The sequence below is a fragment of the Gigantopelta aegis genome, chromosome 13, assembly GCF_016097555.1.
Source record: "Gigantopelta aegis isolate Gae_Host chromosome 13, Gae_host_genome, whole genome shotgun sequence".
NCBI classification, from domain to species: domain Eukaryota; kingdom Metazoa; phylum Mollusca; class Gastropoda; order Neomphalida; family Peltospiridae; genus Gigantopelta; species Gigantopelta aegis.
The window spans coordinates 18,935,467-18,957,544 of record NC_054711.1 but is presented as its reverse complement, the minus strand read 5'-3'; the positions used below and the strand labels follow the sequence as shown (position 1 = coordinate 18,957,544).

Sequence of the window (22,078 nt, the reverse complement as noted above, 5' to 3'; positions counted from 1 at the left end):
GTTTTATCTTCATAAAGCAGTACTTCCCGAAGTTTTAGCTTTAGCAGTACATCCTGGAGTTATAGCTTTATTGTAGCAGTACCACCTGGAGTTTTAGCTTCATAGTAACAATACCTCCTGGAGTTATAGTTTACAGTACGAGTACATCCTGGAGTTATAGCTTCATAATAGCAGTACGGCCTGGAGTTATAGTTTTATAGTAGCATTAACTCATGAAGTTATAGTTTACAATATGAGTACCTCCTGGAGTTATAGCGTTATAGCAGATGTATCATCTGGAGTTATAGCTTCATAGCAGTAGTACCTCCTGTTGTTATAGCTTCATAGCAGTAGTACCTCATGTTGTTATAGCTTCATAGCAGTAGTACCTCATGTTGTTATAGCTTCATAGCAGTAGTACCTCCTGTTGTTATAGCTTCATAGCAGTAGTACCTCCTGTTGTTATAGCATCATAGCAGTAGTACCTCCTGTTGTTACAGCTTCATAGTGGTAGTACCTACTGTTGTTATAGCTTCAGAGTAGTAGTACCTCCTGTTCTTATAGCTTTACAGTAGCAGTACCTCCTGTTCTTATAGCTTTACAGTAGCAGTACCTCCTGTTCTTATAGCTTTACAGTAGCAGTAGCTCGAGATAGCAGCTTTATGGAAGCTATACCTGTTGGTGTTATAGCTTTATACTAGCAGACACTCCTATGGTTATTTGACGTCTAATATATGACTATTTTGACATTTGGCAGAACAAATAGTAGAAGAGAGATTTAAAGTTATATAGTTGTTTTTTGGGGTTTTTTTGTTGGTTTTTTTTTTTTTGGGGGGGGGGGGGGGGGGGGGTGTGTGGGGTTTTTTGTGTGTGTTTTTTTTGTTTAACGAAACCAGTTGAGCAAATTGAGTTATTAGTCATCGCCTATTGGATGTCAAACATTTGTTAATTCTGACATATAGTCTTACAGAGGCAATCCATTACATTTTTCAATAGCAGCAAGGGATAATTTATATACACCGTCCCACAGACAGGATAGCACATACAACAGCCTTTGATATACCAACCATGGTGCACTGGCTATAATGAGAAATAGGCTAATAGGGCCCATCGACGGGGATCGATCCTAGATCGACCGAGCATCAGGTGAGTGCCCCATGATTAGCGCAGTAACCAATATATATATTATTTTCCATATTCCATTTTCAAGGAGATAAATGCTTGCTAAAACTATACCGTATATGTATTTATTAGCAACATCTAACTGTGCAATATTTCTATTGATCGTCAATACTGATTGTTAATCCGTGATAACCTGTTGAATGTTAGTGTTGAAAAAAATTGTTGCTCACAAGATGTTAATACGTATTTGTAACTACTTTTAGTTCCTCACAAACACTTGATACTTATTTTCGTATACTAGTAACCACTTGTAAATAGTTGCAATTTGGTAAAGGACAGTGTCTTAGAGTTTTTATTCCTCCAGAACATTGAAGATCATTTTGAAGTATGCAAACACTCTGTCATTGTTTGTAATCACTGCGTGGGTGTGCCGTGTGTTTGTCGTAATACTTATTTTCGTATACTAGTATCCAACTTGTGAATAGCTGCAATTTGGTAAAAGACACAGTCTTAGAGTTTTGATTCTTCAAGAATATCTAAGGTCATTTTGATGTATGCCAACACCCTGTCGTTGTTTGTAATCACTGTATGGATGTGCTGTGGTTGGTTCCTGTCTTGCCAACAAGAGAAGACAAGCTGATCTCCCTCGAATGACTCTCCCTTGAACAAAACGAAATTCTTTTTCATTGCCCGTTCACCGATATCTTTACCAAACCGATAAAATGGGCGAATTTGATTTGCTTTCCGGACACAATTGAATGCGTGCTTGAAAAAACAAGCCTGATTGAAATGACTGTTTGGGCCAATATCACTGTAAGGAACAGTGACTGGAAGAGAGACACAAACAGCAGGTATTTCAGGAATATTTATAACGGCAAAAGGAGACTGTTTAACGAAGCGACAATACTTTTTTTTAAACTCTAGAGGAATTTCCCTCGGTCGTCTGCTTGCCGAATCCATCAACACCATGTGAACTAAACCGGTTGCCAGACACGATCCATCCATACTGTTAACCATCGTCTGTTTCCACTGCAGCGATGTCCTGCCAATCCCAACAATGTCCAGTGTGATGGTATATGGGAAAGTCATGTCACGCTTGGCATAAGCAATATTCTCCCAGTTGAAGTCAAACGTCTGCGACATGATAATGGTGAACATGTTTGATCTTCTTAAAACTGTATTAGTAAGTCCCACGATCTGTCCTCCTTCTATGCACTGCAAGATAGCCCATGGTGTGAGAAGCCCTGAAAATCACAAAAGTCAAGCATTTGGTAATTCCAAAATATAGTCTTGGAAAGGAAACTCTGAACATTGTTCCATTAGTAGCACAAAAAAGTTAAAGTTATAGTATGTTTTGTTTATCAACACCACTAGATCACATTGCTTTATTAATCATAAAATATTGGATGTCAAACATTTGGTAATTTTAACTGTCTTAGAGAAGAAACCCGCTACATGTTTCCATTAGTAAGAAGGGATATTTTATATGCACCATCCCACAGACATGATAGCACATATCCCTGGCTTGAACGAGAAATAACCTGATGGGTCCACCGACGGGGATCAACCCAAAAATCATAAAGAATAAACTAAGTTATTAATAGTCCTTCTGCAGCTATACCTGAAGTTATAACTCTATAGCAACAACTCCACGGGTTGTAGCTTTATAGAAGAACCTGCTGAAGCTATGACTCTATGCTGTCCTGAAAAGGTAAACAGACAAGAACTGGTGAATTAACCATTTCAACAAAATCACATTCTGTCTTTCATTCATCTTATAACGCTTTAATTAAGCAACAGAATGATTTTGTTTCTTGACGTTAACGTCTCGGGAAGAGAATTATCTGGTATTTGGCTACTTTATTGTGATGCTTATTTCAAAATATCACAGTTCATACAGCGTTTCACATAACGTCGTTTGCCTTAGTAGGACAGTATAACAGCAGCATCTCCTGGGATTATAGCTCTATAGTGGCAGCATGTTCTAGAATTATAGCCATAGAGAAGCAGGTACTTCTGGAAAAGATTATAAGACTCCATCATATGCGATCATGTGGGATTAAAAAAAAAGTAAACCCGAGGTGGTGAAAATTTCGACCTGGGACGAGGCTTGCCACATGACCGCATATGATGGAGTCTTTTTCTGCCATTCATTCGATAAATAAACCATTATTTTACATGAACAGACAAAGATGGCTGAACAAGTAATTCTTTTTATTTGACCATTTTGTCATAAATAAACTACACTATCGTATTTGCCGTGTTTGTTTCATGTGTTAAATAAAATTTAACACTATAAATTAACAAGATAGCTTTTAAAATGAAGGTTTAATAACAAAATATTAATTTAAAACTTTAGAATGACCTCACATTAATATGACGTCATATATTACCAACGACCCCATGTTAAACACAAGCGCGTGATATCCCATGTAAGATAGAAATTTCTTACATGGCTTTCTGTCATGGGATAGCTCTGTTCCATATACATGAAGATAAGAGAAAAAGAGCTCTGTGATTGCAGTAGCCCTTGGAAGGAAATGTTTTATTTAACAACGCACTTAACACATTTTATTTACAGTTATATGGCGTCGGACATATGGTTAAGGACCACACAGATATTGAGACAGGAAACCCGCTGTTGCCACTTCATGGGCTACTCTTTTTGATTAGCAGCAAGGGATCTTTTATATGCACCATCCCACAGATAGGATAGCACATACCACAGCCTTTGATATACCAGTCGTGGTGCACTGGCTAGAACAAGAAATAGCCCAATGGGCCCACCGACGGGGATCGATCCCAGACCAATCGCACATCAAGCGAACGCTTTACCACTGGGCTACATCCCGCCCCCAGTAGCCCTTGGAGCAAGACAGTAGTAGTACCTCATGGAGTTATAGCTTTATAGTGGCAATATATCCTGAATTATAGCTATATGGAAACAGTAACTTCTATTAAAGATGTATAGCCCTATAGTTATACTATATTTTGGAAGTATAGCTTTATAATAGTAGTGCCTTCTGGACTTAGGGTTGTATCTTTATAGCTGCAGTACCTCAAGGAATTATAGCTATTTGATGCCTAATGCATGATTATTTTGTCACTTGGTTCAGAAAGAGAGATGGGAGATATCAACAAATTTATTTTATGGACGTTCCACTTCCTAACATGTTACGGTTTGTACGTTTAACCATCCTCAATTCTTTCGTGTTTTACCCTTTCACAACAGGTGCCCCACGACTGGTACATTAACCTAGATATATAATATACTGCTAGCACGTTATACATTTTAAAGCAGGAAATACTTAAAACAACACATTTATGACAAGTATTTATTAAAAACACCGAGCTGTGCAATTTTGCTATTGATTTTCAGCATTGATTGTTGAATTGTCATGAACCTGTTACTGTTTTTAATTGTTGAAAAATTAAAGTTTGTTAATACGCATTTCTTTTAATTTGCTAAAAGACTTCATGGGATACTCTTTTCATTAACAAGGGATCTGTTATATGCAACATCCCACAGACAGGATAGTACATACCACGGCCTTTGTTAAACTAGTTGTGGAGCGCTGGCTGGAACAAGAAATAGCCCAATGGGGCCACCAATGGGGTGAATCCTCTTGAATATCGTAGATCATTTTGGATGTGCTATGGTTTGTTCTTGACTTGCTAAAAAAACCCATCTGAATAAGCATTACTTGTAAAAGGCTGTAATTTGGTAAACGTAACGAAGATTCAGAGTTTTGATTCCGCTTGAACATCGAAGGCCATTTTGAAGTACGCCAACACTCTCTTATTATTTGTAATCACTGCGTGAATGTGCTGTAGTTGGATCTTGTCTTGCCAACAAGAACAGACGAGCTGATCTCCTTCAAGTGCTTCACCCTTGTACAAGATGGAGATGTTTATCAGCGGCTGTTCACCAATATCTTTACGAAAACTATGAAACGGGTCGATTCGGTTTGCTTTCCAGACACAGTTGTACGCATGCTTGACAAAAGAAGCCTGATTCAAATGCCTGTTTCGGTCAGTATCACTGTAAAGAACTGTGAATGGAAGGCAGAAATGAACACCGGGTATCTCAGGAACATCTATAATGGGAAAAGACAGTTTAACAAGGTGAGACCTATTTTCCTTAAACTCTGGAGGAATTTCCCTCGGTCGTCTGCTTGTCGGATCCACCAGGACCAACCGAACTAAACCGGTTGCCAGACACGATCCATCCAGGCTGTTAACCATCGTCTGTTTCCATTGCAGTGATGTCCTGCCAATCCCAGCAAGGTCCAGTGTTATGGTGTATGGAAAAGTCACGTTTTGCTTGGCACAAGTAATGTTCTCCCAGTTGAAGTCAAAGGTCTGTTCTATCATGAATGTGGTCAGATTTGAACTTACAGGATAAATTCGAATTACTCGTCCAGCTTCCATACACTTCACGATGCCCCATGGTGACAGAATCCCTAAAAATAGCAAGAAATAAATGTATGACTGATATAGCTATATGAAGGGTCCATTGGAAAAAAACAATCTCAGTCTCAATTTAAAGAAATTGAGATTTCCCCACGGTCTTAATCTATCGACTTCATAGTTTAATTGTGTATTTGTGAAACTGGTTAAGTTTTTTTTTTTTTTTTCCAGTAAAAGAAATCATCCTGATAGCCTTCATTATAGTAGCAGTAGCTGTAACTCTTGTAGTTAGAGCTTTACAGTAGCACTACCTCCAGGAATTATAACTCCAAAGTGGAAGTATCTCTTGGAGTTATAATCTCATAATAGCAGTACCTGCTGGATGTCTAGCTCTATATAATATTTCCTTTTAATATAGCTGTAGTAGCAGTGCCTACTGGTGTTGTAGTTGTATCATGGCAGTAACCACTGGAGATGTTGCTTTATAATAGAAGTATCTCCTTAAGTTATAGTTCCGTAATAACACTACACCCTGGTGTTATAACTTTATCATAACAATATCTCCCGGAGTTGTATCTTTGTAGCAGCAGTACCTCATGGAATTATAGATATGTGATGCCTAATGCACGATTATTTTGTCACTTTGATGAGAAAGAGAGATGGGAGTTATCAACAGATTTATTTTATGGACGTTCCCGTAGGCAGAATAGTAAATCCACATCCTACCATGTGATGGTTTGTATATTTAACCATCCTCAATGCTTTTTGGGGTGTTTTCCGGTCACAAAAGGTGCCCCACGACTGATACATTAACCTAGATATATAATATACTGCTAGCACGTTATACATTTAAAAGCAGGAAATACTTAAGCTAACACATTTATGACAAGTATTTATTAAAAACACCGAGCTGTGCAATTTTGCTATTGATTTTCAGCATTGATTGTTGATCTGTCATGAACCTGTTACTGTTTTTAATGTTGAAAAATTAGTTTGTTAATACGCATTTTAAAAAAAAATTCTAAAACTAGATTCAGGGTTTTGATTCCTTTTGAAGGAAGGACATCTTTTATTTAACAACACACTCAACAAATTTTATTTACAGTTATATGGCGTCAGACATATGGTTAAGGACCACACAGATATAGAGAGAGGAAACAAGCTGTCGCCACTTCATGGGCTACTCTTTTCAATTAGCAGCAATGGATCTGTTATATGCACCATCCCAAAGACAGGATAGTACATACCACGGCATTTGTTAAACTAGTTGTGGAGCACTGGCTGGAATGTGAAATAGCCTAATGGGGCCACCGACGGGGTGATTCCTCTTGAATTTCGAAGATCATTTTGAAGTATACCAACACTCTGTCGTTGTTTATAATAACTGTGTGATGTGCTATGGTTTGTTCTTGAATTCACAAAAAACATCTCAATACGCATTACTTGTAAATGGCTGTAATTTGGTAAACGAAACGTAGATTCAGAGTTTTGATTCCACCTGAACATCGAACGTCATTTTGAAGTACGCCAACACTCTGTTATTGTTTGTAATCACTGCGTAAATGTGCTGCAGTTGGATCTTGTCTTGCCAACAAGAACAGACGAGCTGATCTCCTTCAAGTGCTTCACCCTTGTACAAGATGGAAATGTTCATCAGCGGCTGTTCACCGATATCTTTACGAAAATTATGAAATGGGTGGATTCGGTTTGCTTTCCACACACAGTTGTATGCGTGCTTGACAAAAGAAGCCTGATTCAAATGCCTGTTTAGGTCAGTATCACTGTAAAGAACTGTGAATGGAAGGCGGAAATGAACATCAGGTATCTCAGGAACATCTATAATGGGAAACGACAGTGTAACGAGGTGAGACTTTTTTTCCTTAAACTCTGGAGGAATTTCCCTCGGTCGTCTGGTTGTCGGATCCACCAGGACAGACCGAACTAAACCGGTTGCCAGACACGATCCATCCAGGCTGTTAATCATCGTCTGTTTCCATTGCAGCGATGTCCTGCCAACCCCAGCAATGTCCAGTGTTATGGTGTATGGGAAAGTCACTTTGAGATTGGCACAAGTAATGTTCTCCCAGTTGAAGTCAAAGGTCTGTTCTATGATGAATCCAGTCAGGTTTGATCTGACAGGATCAGATCGAATGGCTCGTCCAGCTTCCATACACTTCATGATGCCCCATGGTGACAGAATCCCTAAAAATTCCAAGAAATTAGTTTACTACTGATATAGCTCTATGAAGAGTCCACGGAAAAAACCCCAATCTAAGTCACAATTGGGTGAAATTGAGATTTCCCCACTGTCTTTAATCTATCGACATCATAGTTTTATTGTGTATTTGTGAAACTGGTCAAGTTGTTGTTGTTTTTCTTCTAGTGAAAGAAATCATTATGATAGCCTTCATTATTGAATCGTGACATCATATAACCGTAAATGTGTTGAGTGCATCGTTAAATAAAACATTTCCTTTCATTCAAGCAGCATCAACCTTTAAAAAATTATTTCTCTAAGACTGTAAAATTTGACTGTGATAGTTTTTACCGTGGTCTCTTCATATCTGATCTTATAAGTCTGCATTAATAACTCCAAGAGATATAGTTTTATGAAGGTACCTGCCAAATAGGCAGTAATTGGTGATATAACTATTTTGAGAAAATCACTTTCTTGTCCTTTAAGGAATTCATGAGATAAAAGTTTGATTATGCAGATGAATGTTTCCCGAGTAAACTGTCTCAAAACGCTATTTCTCTAGTATCTAGTCATGTTATTTCTGTCTATTTCCAAACACCCCCATTCATACTTTAACTAATTCTGTACCGATTTTCGCCTACTGCCCTTTGCCTTAGCAGAGAAAAATAATGTAACACTCTCTCCTAGCGTTACAGCTTAATAGCAGCAGTACCTGTTGAAATTAAGGAAATACATAAAACGTACCTTCTAAAGATATTTAGGTTTATATTAGCAGTACATCCTGGAGATATATCTACAGAAAGTAATGTTGGTGTTTTACCTTTAAAGTACTGTAGTAATATCACCTGGAGTTGATCTCTATAGTAGCAGTGCCTTCTAAAGTTATAGCCTTGTAGCAGCAGTATCTCATGGAGTTATAGTCTTATAGTAGCAGCATCTGATGGAGTTATAATAGTCTTATAGTAGCAGAATGTCATGGAGTTATAGTCTTATAGTAGCAGCATTTGATGGAGTTATAGTCTTATAGTAGCAGCATCTGATGGAGTTATAGTCTTATAGTAGCAGTATTTCATGGAGTTATAGTCTTATAGTAGCAGCGTCTGATGGAGTTATAGTCTTATAGCAGCAGTATTCATGGAGTTATAGTCTTATAGTAGCAGCATCTGATAGAGTTATAGTCTTATAGTAGCAGTATTTCATAGAGTTATAGTCTTATAGTAGCAGCACCTGATGGAGTTATAGTCTTATAGTAGCAACATCTGATGGAGTTATAGTCTTATAGTAGCAGTATTTCATGGAGTTATAATCGTATAGCAGCAGTATCTCAAGGAGTTATAGTCTTATAGTAGCAGCATCTGATGGAGTTATAGTCTTATAGTAGCAGTATTTCATGGAGTTATAGTCTTATAGTAGCAGCATCTGATGGAGTTATAGTCTTATAGTAGCAGTATTTCATGGAGTTATAGTCTTATAGCAGCAGTATCTCATGGAGTTATAGTCTTATAGTAGCGGCATTTGATGGAGTTATAGTCTTATAGTAGCAGAATGTCATGGAGTTATCGTCTTATAGTAGCAGCATCTGATGGAGTTATAGTCTTAAAGTAGCAGCATTTGATGGAGTTATAGTCTTATACTAGCAGTATTTCATGGAGTTATAGTCTTATAGTAGCAGTATCTCATGGAGTTATAGTTTTATAGTAGCAGCATCTGATGGAGTTATAGTCTTATAGTAGCAGTATTTCATGGAGTTATAGTCTTATAGCAGCAGTATCTCATGGAGTTATAGTCTTATAGTAGCAGCATTTGATGGAGTTATAGTCTTATAGTAGCAGTATTTCATGGAGTTATAGTCTTATAGTAGCAGCATCTGATGGAGTTATAGTCTTATAGTAGCAGTATTTCATGGAGTTATAGCTGTTAACAGCACTGGATCTTGAAACTATGGCTTCAGAGTAGCATTACCTGGAGTTGTAGCTTTATAGTTACAGTAATTCCTGGAGTTGTAGCTCCTGTAGTTATAACTTTATAATTACAAACTTTCCGAATTTATACGATTTACTGTATTCTGATTGGCTGACGTCACTAAAAAACCAAGCGTTATCCTTCCATAAACCTCATAAAAATACGTCATCACGGAAGACCAAGATCGAAATAACCGCACAACACCAACAGTCACTACACGTAAACAAAAGTTAATATCAAGGTCACTTTGCGATAGAAAAACACAAGACAAATCTGCACATGAAATTGTTTCATTTTTTTAAAAGAAGTTATAATAAAGATATATACACTGTTTTTGTTGATTCAACACTTATTTTTATTTTTAGCGGACAATTTCCAATAGTATGTATACATGTATTCCTACGCTTATTTACAGAACATGGTTGACGGTAAGAACGAAAGAAATTATTTTTGAGTGTTTTAAGGTACACTTCTTGTACTGTTTGTAATTATAAGAATTGTTTCTAAAAAAATTTAGGAATTTATCGATGTATAAAAGTCACAAATGTAGTATAAAATCGCTTCGCTACGCTACGCGATTTTATACCATTTGTGACTTTTATACATCGATAAATTCCTAAAAAATGAGAAACAATTCTTATATAATAATAGTAGATTCTGGAGTCGTAGCTCTATAGTAGCAATATATCTTTGTGGTAGCGGTATCCCTTTTAGTTATAACTCTATAACAGCAGTAGCTGCTGTAGTTATAGGTTAGTAGTAGCAATACATTCCTGAGTTTTATGGTTAAAAATTAAAATTTTGTTTTGTTTAACGACAACACTAGAGCACATTGATTAACTAATCATCGGCTATTGGATGTCAAACATTTGGTAATTCTGACACGTAGTCATCAGAGGAAACCCGCTACATTTTCCTAATGCAGCAAGGGATCTTTTATATGCACTTTCCCACAGACAGAACAGCACATACCACGGCCTTTGATATGCCAGTCGTGGTGCACTGGTTGGAACGAGATATAGCCCAATGGGCCCACCGACGGGGATCGATCCCCAACCGACCGCGCATCAAGCGAGCACTTTACCACTAAGCTACATCCCACCCTCGTTTTATGGTAGTACCTCCCGTAGTTCCAGGTCCATATTATCCTTGGGTTATACTATAGTAGTAACTGCTCAAATGATAGCTTTACAGTAGCAGCACCTTCTAGGCTTTATAGATCTGTAGCAGTGTTACTACTGGGGGCATAGCTCTGCAGTAGCAGTGTCTCCTGGTGTTAAAACGTTGTAGTATATCTCCTGAAATTGGGAATATGTCCTGGAGTTGTAGCTTTTAGCAGCAGTGTCTCCTGGTGTTATTACTCCACAAACGCAGTTTATATCAGTAGCATATCCTACAGCTATAGTAGAAGCACCAACTGGTGTTAAAGCTTTGTAGCAGTGTCTCCTGAAATTGGGAATACGTCCTGGGGTTGTAGCTTTTAGCAGCAGTGTATCTTGGTGTTATAGTTCTACAAACGCAGTTTATATCGGTAGCATATCCTACAGCTATAGTAGCAGCACAAGCTGGACATATAGCAGAAACTTCTGGAGTTAAGCTCTATAGCAGGATATGCTCAACTTTCGCGAACACCTAATATTATCAGTTTTTACAGAGATTCATGAGTGAATGCCATCACAGCTTTATAGTGAACTCTATCCTGTGCAAGTTTGGGTTTAATGGTGGGAATGGCAGTCCTCTTACAGCCGGTGCAGGAAGGATGGAATTTCCTGTTACGGATCTCCTTGGCGAGTGACGGTCCTCCTAAGGATAATGGATGGTGGAAACAATCACGACTTTGCCTAACTTCATTTCGACTCCGTCATGTGCAGAGGGGCGGGACATATCCTACTGGTAAAGCATCTGCTCAATGCGCGGTCGGCCTGGGATCGATCCCCGTCGGTGGGCCCATTGGGCTATTTCTCGTTCCAGCCAGTGCACCACGACTGGTATATCAAAGGCCGTGGTATGAATGAATGAATGTTTAACGACACCCCAGCACGAAAAATACATCGGCTATTGGGTGTCAAACTATGGTAATGCAAACAAATAAGGTGATGATCAATATCAATATAAAAATTCAAGATTTAAATAAAAACAGTGTAAATAACTGTGCAAAAATATAGTACTCAAAAGAATTTAAGGGTCAAAAATTTATAACCAAATAAGTTTCAGAGTGTATTAGATTGATGATGTAAACTACACCAACATTTTTATTTATTGTTCCATATTTACAAAAAACCACAAATAAACGTCACTGTATACAAGAAAGTCACATGACATGCTGTCAAAGTTGAAGGTTGTCAAACATGGATTTTACACATTAGAACATTCGTTTAATAGTGTGTGAATCCACCCCTGGCGCGAATACACTCGACACATCGTTGCCTCATGCTGTTGATCAGACGTCTGAAGAACTCTTGGGGAATGGCCTGCCACTCTGCCATAAGAAGTTGACCCAGATCATAAAGGTTGGCCGGAGGGGCATGGTTATCCCGAACTCTCCTGCCTAATTCGTCCCAGGCGTGCTCTATTGGGGCCAAGTCAGGCGAATATGCTGGCCAATCCATCCTGGCGATACCTTGTTGTCTGAGAAAGTCCGTTACCACCCTGGCGCGGTGGGGTCTGGCATTGTCATCCTGCAGAACTGCCCCGCCGCCAATCTGCTGAAGGCCTGTGAGAACCAACGGCCGGATAATCTCATTCAGATAGCGGATTCCATTCAGATTGCCATCCACCACATAGAGGGGGGTCCTGTGGTGGATAGAGATGCCGCCCCACACCATGACGCTGCCACCACCGAACCGGTGACGTTGTCTAACGTTAACGTCAGCGAAGCGCTCCCCAGGACGTCTGTAGACACGAAACCGACCGTCGCTGAACTGGAGACTAAACCTGGACTCATCAGTGAACATCACTCGACCCCACTGAACACGTTGCCATCGCAGATGAAGCGTGCACCAGTGACGTCTGGCCGTTCTGTGACGTGGTAGGAGTGGTGGTCGAACAGCCTGGCGACGGCAGCGTAGATTATTGGCTCTCAGACAATTGCGTATGGTTTGATCAGACACTCGAGTTCCAGTCGCAGTCCGCAGATTGTCACGTAATCGGCGTGCAGTGGTTGTGCGTTGACGTAGAGCCATATTGGTGATGCAGCGGTCCTCTCTATTTGTAGTGCTTCGGGGTCTTCCCGAACGTGGATGATTTCGAACAGAATTCGTTGCTTGGTACCGTTGCCACAGTCGGCCAACGACACTCTGACTGACACCAAGTCTCAGAAAAACATTTCTTTGCGTATTGACATCCTGAAGCCAAGCAATAGCCCTTCCTCGATCTTCGATAGTCAGTTGAAGTCGTACCATTGTCGAATTTGCAGTGTGCACCGTACACAAACGCAAGCTCCAATTATACGGAAATTCAGCATTGGGAACATGGAATACACGTGCAAAGCGTGCAAATGAAGCGCTTTGTGAAAAAGCAAGTTATGGGCACTTAGCAGACCTTTCGCTTTCGCCCTAATTTACGTGCAAATGTAATCATGTTTTTGCCATTAGAACTAGTCGACAGTGTCAATGACAGTGGATTTTAATTCATTTATGGGTTGCTTAGACCCACTTTCGTCAAAATGGAACAATACCATGCGTGACATTATGGTCTAGCTAATATAATTGACATTCAGAAAATAATGTCGAAAATATCGTCTGACCCTTAAATTCTTTTGAGTAGTATATACAAACACCACAGATAGATACTGACTTTTACTCAAAATTTCAATTTTTGCTGTATTGGCCATTCTCAAAGAGAATGTTACACCCCTGCACACCGGTGAGGTTACAGCACGCGCAGGGGCAAAAACCGTGGTATGTACTACCCTATCTGTAGGATGGTGCATATAAAAGATCCCTTGCTGCTAATCGAAAAGAGTAGCCCATGAAGTGGCGACAGCGGGTTTCCTCTCTCAACATATGTGTGGTCCTTAACCATAAGTCTGACGCCATGTAACTGTAAATAAAATGTGTTGAGTGCGTCGTTAAATAAAATATTTCTTTCCTTCCGTCATGTGCAGATATATGATTTTGATCATGGAATAAGGGTTTTTTCATTCAGATTTGTTCCCAATAATTTTATTTTATTTTATTTTCATTTATTTATTTATTTTATATCCCTTGACTGAACTCGTGCACCATTGCGTATTGATACAAATCACCGGCCTCGGTGGTGTCGTGGTTAAGCTTTCGGACATAAGGCTGATATTTAAGGTACAGGGTTCGCAGCTCGGTGCCGGCCACCACCCAGAGCGAGTTTTACCGACTCAATTGGTAGGTGTAAGGCCACTACACCCTCTTCTCTCTCACTAACCACTAACAACAAACAGCTAATCCACTGTCCTGGACAGACAGCCCAGATAGCTGAGGTGTTAGCCCAGGACAGCGTGCTTGAACCTTAATCAGATATAAGCACGAAAATAAGCTGAAATGAATGAATGAATGATACAAATCAATTTCCATTGGTTATAACATTAAAAAGATATACTTAAATTGATATAATTAAAATTGTATAATTATTGTTGCATGGTTAAAAACTGCATAGTTTAAATAAAATATGTATTTAAAAATGTATAATTAAATTCCAAATTATGAAACATGTTTAGAGTTGTAAAAGTCCATTCTTAAGCTGGATGTCTACTTCATCGACGACTCTTATCGGCGAGTACTTGACTCTGGTCGGCGAGTAGTTCAAAGTTGATTCTTGTCGGTGAGTAGTTGATTCTTGTCGGCGAGTAGTTGATTCTTGTCGGCGAGTAGTTGACTCGCCCAGCCCTCCTGCTGTTCAAACCTAAGCCTCATTGTTCAGTCAATTCAGTATGGTTTTAACACAGTTCATATTAACGTTTTGTGCGCATTCGTTCAATGCGTTTTAGTTTATCTAATAAAACAAATCAGTTGCCCATGAGTTCGCCAATCAAAGTATGAATTGACCATAAGACGATACAAACATTGTAAATCACTATTGAATTTGCAAGCAAACCAATTATTATATATGATACACTGCAGGGAAGGGAAGGGGACTATATTAACGTGTCCACATCCTTACGGTTCGCTGCAGGTTCTGAGTACCCCGAACTCGGGTGATACCGAGATAGTTTAACGATAATTGCGAAATTATAAATGTCACATATTTTTAGTCAGATTCTCCGATAATTTTCAACAAAGACTAATGAAAATAATAACTAGCCACATCCGCATTGGTCACTAACCACAGTACATAGGCCTACCTAGTTTTTGATATATCAGTAGTGGAACACCGGATGGAAAAGGGAATGTCATTTGGTCTACGTAAAATCTTCTTAGTGGGATCCCTCTGTCAACGAATGTTAATATTATTAAAAATGTTAAATATATATTTAATACCTGGGTCATATTCCAGTGTTTTAAAGTATTTATTGCAAAATGGGTAATTTTTATTAAAAAATGGGTACCTATGTTTATTACAGAATGGGTCATGTTTTACTACAAGATGTGTACTTATTACAAAATGGGTCGGGTTTTTTTTAATTACAAAATGGATACATATTACAAAATGGGTCCCAGCGCACGGCCCTGACAAGAAGTCTCACACCATTCATCTCATCATCATCCATGTTTGTAATGTATCTGTGTTAAAGGTATGTGGCTTTAAAAAAAAAAAAAAAAAAAAAAAAAAAAAACATTACAATGGGAGAAGAAGGAATAAAAAAGAGCCATATTTTTCGTCACTTAATTGTTGAATGGTCCCTAGTATATTATTTGTAATGCGGGCGGGGGGGGGGGTTATAAATTTATCTACTTAAATGGAACTTGTATATTAGCATAGTATGAACTTTAAAGAATGTAAAAATAAAATCCCCATATAAACAACAAAACAATACACACAAAAAAACTAAACAAAAAACAAAAAAAACATTCGTCCTGAGAAAGAGGTGTCCGGACCCGCTCGACCCATATAACCCGCGCTTTACATCATCTCTTTTCATTGTTTTGTGTTATTTACTTACCAGATGGTCCTGAGCTTAAGTATGATATGCCAGGAAAGTGAACTGTTGATTTACCACCATCCTCGCTAGTCTCCACTTTATAAGGAAGAGTTTTCATCTGAAAAAAACCGTTACATACTCTGTCAAAAAAGAAACGCATAGGTGATCGCGAAAGAAGAAAAGTGTTTGATTTGACAAAATATCGGGGTTTTTTTAACAATTTTACAATGTTGCTGAATGACCATGTTTGTTAATGTTCCTGGAATGGGACAGCATGCCCAAATGCATCCTAAAACAAATTTAACACACGTTGTGGCACTTTTTGCTACAATTGCAGGAAATCGTCGTGAAATGGTCAGATTTTGGCGAATGCACGTGAAACTCGGGGAAAAGATTGGGGTAGTGATGGGTATTTAAAGCTGCAATGCTCGCAATGATGCCTCATTTCCATTTCGACGTAGACGAGTTATAAGATGCCAAGACTAAGCCTGCCGAATCGAAACATTGCAATAGGCCGCCTCCAGTTAGGTGAATCACAGTCAGCAGTCGCACCCCACATGAACGTCCATCAGAGCACCATTGCACGTCTCTGGGACAGGTACCAGCAATTTCAATCAGCTGAAGACCGGCCCAAAAGTAGAAGACCTCGCATAATAACTACAGCACAAGATCGCTACATCCGGGTTCGTAACCCAACTGCCTACATGGTTTGAGAAGGGTGTCTGCACAAACCATTCGGAACCGACTTCGAGAAGCTGGTTTTCGGGCTAGGAGACCGTATGTTGGCCCCGTCCTGCGACATCAACATCGACATTTACGTGTTCGCTGGTGCAGGGATGAAATTTGGGAAACTGAGGGCAAGTATGGTTCAGCGACGAGTCACGTTTCCTTCTACAGCGACGTGATGAACGACAACGTGTTTACAGACGCCGCAATGAACGTTTTGCCAACAATTGCGTCGCCCAAGTTGACAGATTCGGTGGAGTGAGTGTCATGATGTGGAGAGCCATCTCATACACCGGCAGAAGTGAACTTGTGTTCGTACGAGGCAACCTGACAGCTGTACGCTACCGGGATGAAATTCTTCGCCGTCACATGCTTCCCATGCTTCTCCAGAAAATATATTCTTAAAAAGAAAATATGCTTGAGAATGGAGGGCAAGACTTCCGAAACCCGCTAACTGACCGGCCTCGGTGGCAGGCCATCGGTCTACAGGCTGGTAGGTACTGGGTTCGGATCCCAGTCGAGGCATGGGATTTTTAATCCAGATACCGACTCCAAATCCTGAGCTCATTGGGTAGGTGTAAACCACTTGCACCGACCAGTGACCCATAACTGGTTCAACAAAGGCCATGGTTTGTGCTATCCTGCCTGTGGGAAGCGCAAATAAAAGATCCCTTGCTGCTAATCGGAAAGAGTAGTCCATGAAGTGGCGACAGCGGGTTTCCTCTCAAAATCTGTGTGGTCCTTAACCATATGTCTGACGCCATATAACCGTAAATAAAATGTGTTGAGTGCGTCGTTAAATAAAACATTTCTTTCTTTCTTTCCCTCTAACTGCACACCACTAGCCCTTATAGGTTGGACTATACCAATTCAAATCCCATAGGCGACCATGTTAACGTTTGTGTTTAAACACACTATATGCAATATATCAACCAAACTGTGACCCATAAATATCAGTACTACAACCCCTACCTCAAAGTATTAACTGCAGAAAATGGTACCTTTCATGGCTCATTTTCGGTATACTCTGACTGTAGGTTGCACTATACCAATTAATTTCCGGCTGGGTCGAAGTTCGAGGTGTAGCGAACTTTTGATAGAGAAGTTAACACCACAAGTCCTGTGATTGGTTATAAATGTGAGTGTGTTGGTTGTAAAAAAAATTAGTTTCATCTGGGCTAAAAATGTATGCAATTTTATTTGATGTAGTACCACCGTGTCAAGTAGCCTTGTGCTTGGAACATGTATGGGGTACCTGTAAAAAAAAGTACTAAAATTTTGTGCGAAACTAGGGGTGTTGCAGAAACATCTGGTTATACCGAAAATGAGCCATGAAAGGTACCATTTTCTGCAGTTAATACTTTGAGGTAGGGGTTGTAGTACTGATATTTATGGGTCACAGTTTGGTTGATATATTGCATATAGTGTTTTTAAACACAAACGTTAACATGGTCGCCTATGGGATTTGAATTGGTATAGTCCAACCTATAGCACATATTCAGTGCATAATAAAAAAGATTATGATTTTTGTGATTTAATTAAATTAAACTACACTATTTGATTAATTAGCCGTCACTCGGCCATGCAAGTTCACAATGACCTTGACCTTGACAATAATTACTGTACATAGCTCTGAATGGAGTTTGAACAAAAATTAGCACTGAGGAAAAGTTGGTTTTGGCCTATAATTCATACTATACAGATTTGAATGTTCTTATTTACATGGTGTTTGACTTGCCATATACAACTGCTCTTAAATATGTTAATATATCTAGGCAGTCTGAACTTAGATTTTAATAGCAATTTATTTTTATATTAAAAATAACATGTGCCAATATTGGGATAATGTCTTTAACTTCTATAAACATAGTTAATGTTTCATGTGTGTACTTCTGATAGCTTAACTTTTTAAAGACCTTGATTTTTATTGTCCTTTTGGCATATTTATAGGGTGCTAAGTCATATTTTAGACAAATTTGTAGTTTTAGGGGAAACATTTTTTTACTTTGAAGAATTTTTTTACCAAAGCCATAATTAAATTTTTTGTCACTATTGTGCCTTCTGTTCTCATTTATACATAACAATAAGCTTGTTAAACATATCTTTAGGTCTCCAGATCAAATCTTTTTTTAAAATAATCACTTAGTTTGCTCCCATGAAGTGTATTTTAAGTGTATACTAGATTTGGGAACCAATTTTTCCAGATTTGATTATCTACCTTGGTGTAATTTGATGATTTATTTTATTGTTAATGCTGTATTATCCAATGTTAATAGCTAAATGATATGCTGGATTACAGATTGTAGGAATACATCCAATATACATATTGTATTGATCTGGATTAGAAAATAATGCAATAAAATAGATGTTCGGGTAATTATGTCACTTAAAAACAGGTTTTTTTAGTAATGAATCAAAAATAAATATGCGAAAGCTGCATGATAATTCCAGATATCAAAAATTTTTAAAACCTCCAACTGCAGTAGGGTATACATAAAATATAGTCAGGAATATTGGTGGCTGCCAATGGTTTTGATGGTCCAATTTGAAAATCTGCATAGCTGATGGATTTGAAATTCCCGCACATGGTAACTTGAAGATGCCCACACTCAGCATACAGGATTTTTTTCCAACAGTGATGTGCAGGACATTAAGTCATTACTTCATACAGATGCAGTCATGTTGGTTTTTCCTTCCTCAGACATTGTATTTTTTTAATACTGATATTTCTTTGATGTGCCTATTGAGGTCTTCATAATCTAGGGGTCAGTCAAGTACATGTGTTTCAATGGAATAAGTTTAAGGAGTTGAGGTACTCTGAATAGCCATGCTGTCTCTACATATATAGCTGAGCACACACACACATCTGACAATAAATATCTTCAGGAGTATTATTTTTAAAAAAATTATTTTTTCAAATATGACATATTGCATTTGTACAAAACTGTACAAAATACATGTGTTTTGTGAGGTGTACATTAAATTAGGTTGCACTGTAGAAACAACAGTTTCAGTGAGGTTGTCAGTTTATGTCAGAAGACACCAGATCCTGGTTGTCATAAAAACACATGATTCACCACCTTTTGAAACATGTATGTTATTAGTATAGGTTGCACTATACCAATTAATTTCCGGCTGGGTCGAAGTTCGAGGTGTAGCGAACTTTTGATAGAGAAGTTAACACCACAAGTCCTGTGATTGGTTATAAATGTGAGTGTGTTGGTTGTAAAAAAATTTAGTTTCATCTGGGCTAAAAATGTATGCAATTTTATTTGATGTAGTACCACCGTGTCAAGTAGCCTTGTGCTTGGAACATGTATGGGGTACCTGTAAAAAAAAGTACTAAAATTTTGTGCGAAACTAGGGGTGTTGCAGAAACATCTGGTTATACCGAAAATGAGCCATGAAAGGTACCATTTTCTGCAGTTAATACTTTGAGGTAGGGGTTGTAGTACTGATATTTATGGGTCACAGTTTGGTTGATATATTGCATATAGTGTTTTTAAACACAAACGTTAACATGGTCGCCTATGGGATTTGAATTGGTATAGTCCAACCTGTAAAGAGTGCTGGTCGGATGTTTAGACGGTTCCGGGCCCCAGTCAGCTCGCCACCACATGCCTAACTGGTACATGGGGCGAACAGGTCAAACTGGAGGCGAAACGTCATGGATTCGTTATTTACTCGGGCTAGCTGCACACGCGTCCCTACAAGGGATCCCCGGATGGCTATAAACACAGCGGTCGTGTATATAGCATGAGTTAATTGGCTATATACACGGAAAATGCCCCACAATGACTAGGCATACTCACCGCACCCTCTCAACCCCATTCCTGAGACATACCTTGTTAATCTGTCATAAGAATACCCGTGCTATGGCAATTTCTACAAGCTGCAATTTTATAGCCTTCTCAATTCTTGAGTTTCACTGTGACCACTGTGATTCAGGAATCAAAGTTCATTCGATATCTGTAGGTCTATTTCTGGCGCATTACACCAGTAATTTGAGCAGACATTTAATGTTATAGCCTCACACACAAATACGCACGAGCGCATGTACATAGACATACATACAAATACACACACACGTCCACACACATACACACACGTACACATTGTGTACACACACATATACGCACACGCACACAGGCTATATATACGTACAAAACCACAAATTCACACACGTAGGCTACACACTTAATTTTAGGCTTACATGCACGCACACATAATACACAGCACACACATACGTGCACGTAGCCCGAGTACTCTGACTGTAAGAGAGCTAGACGGACATTTGGACATAAACACGCTCTCATTACAGTCAGAGACCAACCTATGTCTTTTTTTGGCAATTCCTGACTATCAAACGGTAGGCAACGAGTCCCGCTCTAATACCACAACAATCCTATGTTTGACGTCAAATACCTTTACATCAATCATTTTCGAGTTAAGTGATACAAAAAAATCCACATATTAATCACTAATACACATACTACAGAAAGAAACCCGACAGCACCCACATTCAGCTACGCTTCGTGACACTCCGTCGCAACAATTGCAAAGCTCGGCGATCTATTTCGAGACGTAGACCACGTGATCGCGCACTGGGCGATTCCGCCTTGTGCAGCAGTTACAGGGGCCGTCTCATATCAAGCGAAGTTACAACATGGAAGAGTTGGCTAATGCCGTTTTGGATGAATTTGGATTTCATTACGTCATTAAACCAAAACAATTACACATTATTGATTCCATTTTGAATTTGAAGGATACATTTGGGGTGTTATCGACAGGATACGACAAATGTATGTGCTACGTACTGCCTCCTCTTATGAGACGACCCCTGTAACTGCTGCACAAGGCGGAATCGCCCAGTCTCGAAATAGATCGCCGAGCTTTGTAATTGTTGCGACGGAGTGTCACGAAGCGTAGCTGAATGTGGGTGCTGTCGGGTTTCTTTCTGTAGTATGTGTATTAGTGATTAATATGTGGATTTTTTGGTATCACTTAACTCGAAAATGATTGATGTAAAGGTATTTGACGTCAAACATAGGATTGTTGTGGTATTAGAGCGGGACTCGTTGCCTACCGTTTGGTAGTCAGGAATTACCAAAAAAAGACATAGGTTGGTCTCTGACTGTAATGAGAGCGTGTTTATGTCCAAATGTCCGTCTAGCTCTCTTACAGTCAGAGTACTCGGGCTAACGTGCACGAAGAAAGAAGGAAGGAAATGTTTTATTTAACGACGCACTCAACACATTTTATTCGATTAGCAGCAAGGGTTCTTTTATATGCACCATCCCACAGACAGGGTAGTACATACCACGGTCTTTGATATACCAGTCATGGTGCACTGGCAGGGATCGATCCCAGACCGATCGCGTATGGAGCGAGCGCTTTACCACTGGGCTACGTCCCGCCCCGGGCTGCACGAAGAGGGCACAACAATAATATTTTGTTTAACGACACCACTAGAGCGCACTGATTTATTGATCATCGGCTGTTTGATGTCAAACATTTGGTAATTCTGATATATAGTGTTAGAGAGGAAACCCGCTACAATTTTCCATTAGTAGCAAGGGATCTTTTATATGTACCATCCCACAGACAGTACAGTGCATACCACGACCTTT

General features: G+C 39.1%; 1 protein-coding gene across 5 annotated transcripts; it reads right to left on the bottom strand.

Moving 5' to 3' along the window:
• Positions 1 to 1,212: 1,212 nt before the first annotated feature.
• LOC121387812 lies at positions 1,213 to 20,420 on the bottom strand. 5 transcript variants are annotated; one of them, XM_041519024.1, is made up of 3 exons: positions 20,293 to 20,420; positions 15,744 to 15,840; positions 1,213 to 2,345 (listed from the first exon to the last, which is right to left on the bottom strand). In XM_041519024.1, the coding sequence occupies exons 2-3, from the start codon at positions 15,838 to 15,840 to the stop codon at positions 1,612 to 1,614; spliced, it is 831 nt and encodes a 276-aa protein (XP_041374958.1). In that variant the 5' UTR covers positions 20,293 to 20,420; the 3' UTR covers positions 1,213 to 1,611. The 5 variants fall into 5 exon arrangements, with proteins under 5 accessions (XP_041374958.1, XP_041374959.1, XP_041374961.1 ...); XM_041519025.1 differs by having other exon boundaries at positions 20,261 to 20,382; XM_041519027.1 differs by lacking the exon at positions 1,213 to 2,345 and adding an exon at positions 4,423 to 5,564.
• Between the last annotated feature and the right edge of the window lie 1,658 nt (positions 20,421 to 22,078).

What these genes read in the sequence shown, in the direction of transcription:
- LOC121387812 (XM_041519024.1), bottom strand. Translation starts at nt 15,840, where the DNA reads ATGAAAACTCTTCCTTATAAAGTGGAGACTAGCGAGGATGGTGGTAAA. An exon ending in CTTAAGCTCAGGACCATCTG is followed by an intron (nt 2,346 to 15,743) that starts GTAAGTAAATAA and finishes TGTGATTTTCAG; the next exon opens with GGCTTCTCACACCATGGGCT.